The sequence below is a fragment of the Ovis canadensis genome, chromosome 8, assembly GCF_042477335.2.
Source record: "Ovis canadensis isolate MfBH-ARS-UI-01 breed Bighorn chromosome 8, ARS-UI_OviCan_v2, whole genome shotgun sequence".
NCBI lineage: Eukaryota > Metazoa > Chordata > Mammalia > Artiodactyla > Bovidae > Ovis > Ovis canadensis.
In genome coordinates, this window is record NC_091252.1 from 75139215 (window position 1) to 75147562 (window position 8348).

The 8348-nt window shown below is 47.2% G+C and overlaps 1 protein-coding gene and 1 non-coding gene across 2 annotated transcripts; one reads left to right on the forward strand and one right to left on the reverse strand.

Moving 5' to 3' along the window:
• Positions 1-968: 968 nt before the first annotated feature.
• Positions 969-4784, reverse strand: CITED2 (Cbp/p300 interacting transactivator with Glu/Asp rich carboxy-terminal domain 2). The gene is made up of 2 exons (XM_069598552.1): positions 3133-4784; positions 969-2668 (listed from the first exon to the last, which is right to left on the reverse strand). The coding sequence occupies exon 2, from the start codon at positions 2658-2660 to the stop codon at positions 1839-1841; it is 822 nt and encodes a 273-aa protein (XP_069454653.1). The 5' UTR covers positions 2661-2668; positions 3133-4784; the 3' UTR covers positions 969-1838.
• Positions 4785-7613: 2829 nt separating this feature from the next.
• On the forward strand, positions 7614-7725 carry LOC138445453 (U5 spliceosomal RNA). The gene has a single exon (XR_011258888.1). It is a non-coding gene; the product is annotated as a U5 spliceosomal RNA (small nuclear RNA).
• The last annotated feature ends 623 nt before the right edge of the window (positions 7726-8348 follow it).

The window sequence follows — 8348 nt, forward strand, 5'->3', positions numbered from 1 at the left end:
AAAGGATTGTGAGATTTTCCACAACCTACATTTCTGTACTCCTCCAGTAGGTTATGTATAACTTTTTTTTTTTTCATGAATATAGATAGGTTGATTTATGAAGGTAAACATGAAAGGGAAAACAAAATTCATTCTCCTGCCAATTGGGATTGAAATTTTAACTATATTACTTTTTCCTTTGCTTGATTATACAAGGCAAAACTTGACATCTACTTCACTGTAGTTATGTCTTCTTGATAACACATGCAGGTAAAATTCTAAAGGATCTTATCGTTATGTCCTTTGCACCCAAAGCGTGTAATAGTAAAAGCTCAGAATTCTGGAAAATGGCATGCTTGAGAGGGAACATCTTGTGAAGACTCTTAATTTGACCTTTGCATCAACCTTGCTGAGTAAATTTTAAATATTTTAAGAGAAAAAAATAGAAAACCTCAAGGTGGAATTCCACTCCCCTCAAGCCAGAAAATGTGTGCCTGTCTTTAGTACTTTTGCTGAGAAATAAAATTCGTCACTAGAGATAAAGGTAGATTTATATTTTAATGCCATCCTCATCAATCTCCCAGTATTTTATTCCAGTCTACCTCCATTTAAGTAGTTGAATCAGGTATAACCAGAAACACTTGATTTCCCCCTCCCACCCTGTGAAATAGTATTTGTAACGTTTAGTATTACAAACCATTCTAACTCTGGAGTACACTTGAAAATGATGGCAATTAAGAAAAAAAAATTGCTCTTTGACAACTTTGCAGCTTTTGATTAAACCACACCAAGAGGCATGTTACAGTGATAACAATGAAGCATTATGCCAATTATGTTAAATCCTGCTCTCCACTTTAAGCTCATCATGACCTGTTTCAGTGTCCTGTAATTTATCCTTTGGAATGCTGACTCTCCTCTGTAGTGTTCAAAAGGAAAAAACAAAGCCACCAAAGGGAATAACCACCCCCAAATGACTTCTAGAAAACAAGTATTTCTTAACTTTTTATTGACATTGGCAAATTAAAATAGAATAAATTAACAAGTATTTTTTCAAAAAAATGTTTTGTACAAAAATACTGTCAAAATTTCCTAAAAAGCTTTCAACACAGTAGTATCTTTTCATGTACTGAATATAACTATTAGCACAGTGTCAAAAATGTTGAAGACAGAAATAAAATAAAAATCTGTGAAATGTTTGCCACTGACGACATTCCACACCCTATTATTGTCTGTACATATGGGGGAGGGGGACAGCCACCTTGAAAGTGAACAGTATGACTTTTCCTGATCCAGAATGGTTTGGCCCACATCTGTTTAATCTTCCAGTTAAGCATATTTTAAAAATTAGTCTGTACTCAAATGCATAGTTAAAAATATGAAGCGAGATGGCAGAGTTTGTGCAGTAATATCTGCCCTTCAAAGTTCATGCAACCAACTAATGCAATTTTTCCTTTTCCTCATAAATCTGAATGCAGTTCAGTCATTTGAAACCATCTACAAAATCCACAAGATTAAGCAGTTTGCCAAGATTAATATCTAACAGTTGAGCACTGGAGAAAGTGAGGAAATAAGGAGCAAAAACAAACAACAAAAAAGACCAAGTTAGCTAGGTATTTCAACTACATAAGGGAGGTGAATGTCCAGGCTACAAAAACGAAACAAAAACAGAAAAAAAAAAAAAAAAGTGGCAGCAATTTTTTAAACCAATTTGTACAAGTTTATAGTTTACTTTGTTTCCAAGTTCTCAAACCTTTCACGCTCTGAAAAGTGAGATACTGTGTCTAAAGGGAATGTTTTTTTTAATTCACACCGAAGAAGTTGGGGGATTTGATTTTTTTTTCGCCGGGGTTTCGATCGAGTCAACAGCTTACTCTGCTGGGCTGTTGTTTGCACACGAAGTCCGTCATAAAATCAAACTCGTTTTGCCCCAGCCAGAGTTCGGGCAGCTCCTTGATGCGGTCCAAACCCATTTCTATCACTAAGGACATGAGCACTTCCTCGTCGATGAAATCAGTGTCTATGACATTGGGCGGCAGCACTGCAGCAGGGACGTGGGCCACGGAGGCGGGCATGTTGCTGCTGCTGCCGCCGCCGCTGCCGCCGCCGCTATTGCTGCTGCCCGCGCCGCCGCCCGAAGTGCCCGCGGAGCCGCCGGGGGTGCTGCTGCCGCCCGAGCCGCCGGGGGTGCTGCTGCCGCCGCTGTGCTTGGGGTTGCAATCTCGGAAGTGCTGGTTTGTCCCGTTCATCTGGTGGCCCGCAGCAGGGTGCAAATCCGGCATGTAGTGGTTGTGGGGGTAGGGGTGATGGTTGAAATACTGGTTGTTGAGCTTCTGCAGCTGCATGCTGGCTGGCAGGGAGCCTCCCTGGCTGGCCACCGGGGGGCCCATAAACTGGGAGTTGTTAAACCTGGCCGCGGGGGCCAGAGCGCTCGGGGGGTGCCCTCCGTTTACAGTCCCCGGCCCCATCGCGTGCCTGATGCCGCTCGAGGCATTCATGTTGCTCGCGCCGTAGTGTATGTGCTCGCCCATCAGGGCGTTGAAGGCGTGTTGCGGCTGCTGCTGCTGGTGATGATGGGGGCTAGGAAATTGCCCCATACCCATGCGGTGGGCAGGGTGGTGGTGCAGCCCATTGGTGCCGTCGGGGAAGCGCCCGTGGTTCATGGCCATCATATGGTCTGCCATTTCCAGTCCTGCGAGTGAAAAGGGCAGACGGTAAGACCCGCGCCACACGTGTCGCCCACCACAGCGCACCCCACTTTTCCTCGCCCCTGGCTCCCAGGTTCACCCGACGCACTTCAGCTGCGAATCCTCATCCCGAAAATCCCACTAGGAGCCTGTGCACCCGGGCTACCCACCAAGGAAGACCTGCCATCCACAACAGAAGATCTGCGCGCTGCACAAACAGCTCTTTTCCCTGCGATCCGGCGGGGCACCCAAGCCCACACCCCCCTCTGGCTCCCCGAAGTCGCCTAATAAAGGAAGTGCCCCATAGCCCAGCCGCGAACTTCAGGCATTAAATCAGCCCTCCTCATCCTGTTGTTGCACATCCTGTTGTTATTCCCCAGCTCCGCCTCGCGCTCTTCCTCCGGGCAAACCCAGCCCTCGGAGGACTGGCCTGGCAGGAGCCCCAGCCAGCTTCGCCCGCCGCACTTACCTTCCGTCCTTGCAATTTCTGCTCCGAAGACCGAGGGCGGGATCGTCGGGTCCAGGACCGGCTCAGCAGCACATAGAGGGGGCCTTCCTGGCGTGCAAGCCGCTCACAGTCGCGAAGTCGGCGCCGAAGTCTTGCAGCAGCCGCTGGGGCAGGATCGGAGCCGTTCCCTTTTATTTCCCCTCTGCTGCACTCACAGCTCGGCAAGACCGCCCGGCAGCTGCCAACAATGAGCTGTGTTTCTTAGGGCTTTGGCCACAGTTAATATAAGGGATTTCAGGAAGGGCGGAGCGAGAGCCTCCCCAGCGGGCGGCTGGCAAACGCGGATTCCGGAACATCAGGCACGCGGGACCGGGCTGGGCAGCCGCGTCCCCGCGGCCGGAGGCACGTGCGCAGAGCCTGAGGGCCCAGGCGCCGCCCCGCTGCCCCCCGATTCTGGTTTCTTCTCGGCCCACAAGTACCAGGCCAGACCTCCCCCGGCACAGAAAGTCCTCCCTGGACTCTCAGCCCGAAGGTAGCGCCCGCCGCGAGAGAAACTAGGAAAACTCACCGCCCCCCTCTGGCCGAATCCCCACCTCGAGCTCACCTAGCGACCTGGGCTGCTTTCTGTGGGAAAATAGGGTTCACACAGCGCCCCCTGTTTAGTGCCTTTCTGCCTCCGCGGCTTTGCAAAAGCCTACCCAGGTTGCAAAGAATGGCTGTGTTTACCCGAGTGGGTTTTTAAGCCACGGGCAAATAATGCCCCCTCCCCTGTGCGCGCTTTCCTGGACTGTGCCTTTGTGTTTTTATAGGAGCAGTAGGTAAACCTGATCTAGACATTTTGCGTGTAGATGCATTTCCTCCACTCCTTTCAAGGACAGGAGCTGGGGGCGGGGAGCGGCAGCGGCAGCCGCTGCAGGTGGACCGAGCGCGTTCGCGGGCTCGGCCGCCTCGGCTCCAGCGCCTGGGAATCCGGTCCGCGGTTTCGCGGCAACTCGCCGCTCTCGGGGTACGTGTGCTTCTGCTAAGTTTGCGTTTGCAGCTCTTGGTAGCTTTGGCATCCGAGCTGAGGCGTCTCTGCTCTGTAAACAAACTCAGCGATCCTCGTCCCCAGATCCACCTTTTTGCACATACAGTTTCTTGCTTCTGCTGTTGCCCTTGATCCGGGAGGTGGGGGTGTGTGCAAACTTGCACAGCCTCCCTCCGGGCTCTGCCTGACGGTTTGGGGTTGATTTAGAAGCGAACGGGTTTGTAATTAAGAAATTCGAGGGCTGAGTAAGGCTGCTGAAGCTGGAAAAGGAAAACAAATAGATAACATGGTAATCGCTTTGTAAATAAAGTCGTTCTGGAGGTGGGCACGTAGCTGCACGTCCCGTATGGCACCGCGCGCGCACACACACTGCTGGGACTCTTCCTTTTCAGTGAAATTGCTCAGTGGGCCAATAGGCGATAATAATAACCTTGCTTCCCAGAACGCGGCACAACTAGCCTGGTCGTCCATTTGGCTCATTGACTTGCAAATAAAAGCCCTAACGCGGGCCTGGGCCACTACCCAGTCGGAGCTCTCTTGCTTTCTCAAACGGGGAAGCCGAATTGTTTCCCCAACACCGTGATGAGGTTGCTCGGAGCTTTTAAATTGCTCTTTATGTGGTAAAAGTGAGTTTAGCGCTCCGAATAAGGACTTCTGTTCAGAGTTGTTTCTTCATAACTAGATATCCATTGACGACTTCCTGCTGTGAAGAGCAAGTCCCCCCCCCCCCGCCCCTTTTTTTTTCTCCCATCTTGCTCACAGGACTTTTAAAGGCCCTTTTTGAAGACTGGAAATTCTGATACATTTCCCCTTTCAGGAATTTGCAGAAGAGAGCAAATCCTGATTATTTGAATCTATTACCCCTCTGTCTTCCTTCAGTTATATGTGTGTAGAATAGTTAATATATGGATTTAAACATTGTTACTGTCTTCCTCTCTTTCCTTTTCCACACCCTCCATCATTTATAACCGTGCGTGCAATAATTTTTAAACCTCAAAATATGTTTGCTTTTTGGAGACTTGTGCACAGGAGCACATTGCATTTTGGGTTGCAAGAATCCCCTGATCTCTTGTCTACCCACGACTTATACCTGTAGGTCATGGGCTTGCAGTTACAGAATCAGAGGCTTGAGAAAACAACAACAACAAACTTGATACTTTCTATTAAAAAAATAGACTCAAAAATACTGGTCAACTCTCCCCACCCCTGCCCCTGCCACATTCAAAAATTGCCAGATAGATTGTTTACTTCCCTTCCTTGTACTGCAGTGTCTTGCGACATAAGGACTGGCTCTTGAATGTCTAATCTAAATTCCCCTTGAAACCATTAAGGAAAGGTGCAGCTCCATCCTGCTCCAGTGGTTCCACATACTATTGAGAAATCCCTTGAAAGGTCACCTCCCCATCCCCCACCCCTTAGAGGGAAAAGAAATCCCTTCTGGGACCAGCTGGTGAGAACATGGTGTGCTTTGTTCATTTATTCATCCGTCCAGTGAATATTTACCAAGTGCCGGGCACTTTTCCTAGCTCCTGGAGAGACAACCAGGACAAGAACTCATGGTCAAAAGTGGAGATGGACAAAGAAGCCTTGGACACACTTTGATAAGTGTCACAGCAGCACTAAGCACAGGGTTCTGGAGCACATAGGAGGGACAACCTGGACTTCTAGCCTTGGGAAGGCTTCCCAGTGGGAGTGGTGATAAGTGGAGGCTTGACAATGAGTAGAAGTTAGGCCATCCCAGGAGGGGGACAAAGGTGACAGAAACAAGGTTGGAGAGGTGAACAGGCTGGATCCTATAGGCTCTGGTCCCCAAGCTGAGAAATGAGGGTTGTGTCTTGAAGGTAAAGAGAAGTGAGTGAAGGCTTGTGAACCAGTGAGATGATCAAATTTTCATTTTAAAGAGATCAGGACAATACTATGGAGAATGGATTGAGAAAGTAAGACTGGGAGTGGGGAATCCAGTTAGTGGGCTGTTATAGTCATCCAGGGGTATGCAAAACCCAGTGTAAGCTGGGGCTTATCCTGTGAACTGGAGTGAGGCAGTGGAGCTGTAGGTGGCCCTGAAGGTGCTATATGGTTGTATTTCTTTTGGTTGTATTTCTTTCCTAAGGCGCTCGGGCTTAAACAACAGAAAATTATTGTCTCACAGTTTTGGAGTCTAGAAGTCCAAGATCAAGATGTAGGCTGAGTTGGTTTGGAGCACCCGTGAGGGAAAATCTATTCCATGCCCCTCTTCTAGATGTGGTCATTTGCTGGCCATCTTTGATGTTTCTTGGTTTATGTGTGTATCACCCCAATCTCTGTCTTAATCCTCACATGGCATTTCTTCCCTGTGTGTATGTCCAAATTTCCCCATTTTATAAGGACTCCAGTCATATTGGACTGGGACCTATCCTAATGACCTCCTTTTAACTTGATTATCCCCGCAAAGACCCTGTCTCTAAATAAAGTTCTTCCTCAGGTCCTCGGGGTTAAGAGTCCAACATTTTTGGAGAGCCATAATTCAACCCATAACAGTGGTAGAGAAAGTGAGTAACATGGGATCTCCACCATCATGGAAAAAAGATGTAGGCTGGAACTCTCTTCTCAGCACTCCTGCTTTTCTGCACTTATATTCCTTCATGTGAATGCTCAGCCTGAGGTCTTCCTGACTGTCTTCCACAACTAGCAATATCCCTCTTTGTTTGCCTACACTGTTTTGTTTTTCCTCTTGGTGTTTATCCTTACCTGACTTGTTGCATATTCAATTTTCACTGTCTTCCCCCTCTGGAACGAAAGCTCCAGGAGAGAGCAGGGACTTTGCCTGTTTATTCTGTCTAAAACAAGTCTTTTGCTGGTTAGATTAATGAGGGAATGGATGGATGGAATGAATATAGCAGAATACCAAGGGAACCCAAATAAAGGGCTTAAGGAGGGGGTGGTCAGGGAAGATTTTTCTGGAGAAGGTTACTTTCCAGGTTGGCAGCAGAGAAATCTAGCAGAAAGGAGAACAGCAGCTTACCACTGTCTGCGTTGTGGCCTGCGTGGACTTGAGGAAAACTCATCTGTTTGCGAGGATTGTTGATTGCTGAGTAGGGAGGGAGGTCCCTGTTAGTGTGAACTTTTGATTGAAACAGAGCTTTTAGAGGTAAGCCTTGGGCTTCAGCTAAACTGAATTGAGGAAAGGCTGACAGAAGGGCCGAGCTTCAGAAGATATACACAACAGTTTATACTTGTATGGTGGAGCCAGGGTGAGGCTCAGGGGGCAGCATGGGTTCCAATATTGGGTTTTATTACACTTTCTAAAGGATCTCACCTAATCCTCACCTGAACAAGTACAGATTACTTTCATCACTTCAGGAAGGAGGATTTTGAGAGTTAAAAACACAAACACCAACCCCCCCACCACCCCCCACCACCCAACCTACCCAACACCTATCTTTTCAGAGGGATTAGGGAAAAGGGGAGAGAAGGACTCAATCAGAGACAGACACTGATACTCTGGTTTCCCTTCAGATCATATAAATCTTTTGCCTTTTACTAAAGATTTCTGTGGACAGAGACAGACAGTGGTTGGGCCCATTCTCCTCTTCCTCTCCTCCCAAGACCTTGACTCCAGTTCTTAACTGAAGAGAAAAACACTGTTGCTGCTTTGTCCCACTGTCCACTTGGCCACCATGAGGCAGGAGCCTCTATCTGAGCATGAAGTGTGACAACAATCCTTATTTCTGCCTTTCTCTTTCTTTCTCCTATTCTCCCTCATTCATAGGATGGAAAATTCTATTTTGCTGGTCTGTGGAATAACTGGGGGCAGGAAGAATTTCTGTATGCAGCCTTGCATTATCTGCCTTACACATATGTGTCTATGTCAAAATAAGATCTTCATATAATTTTTAAACCTATGAATTTTGTTCTAATTAATAAAGTACAAGTTACTGGAAATAAAGTACAAATTACATGACTAAACTTGGAAGAATTTTTTCAGCCTTCATGTATTTTCACGTTTGATAGAAAGTTATTTTGCCATGGAAGCAGGGGACAGTGAAATGTTTTTATTAAACAGGGGTCTTAAAACTTGACGGAGTTGATGCTATCACACCTGAGAAGATGGTTGAACATCATCTCTGATTCAGTAGATTGGGAGTGGGGCCTGAGGATCTACATGTTTTAAAAAAGCTTTTAAATTAGTTCTGATGTTTAGTCCAGTTTGAGAACTACCAATCTTGTCCAC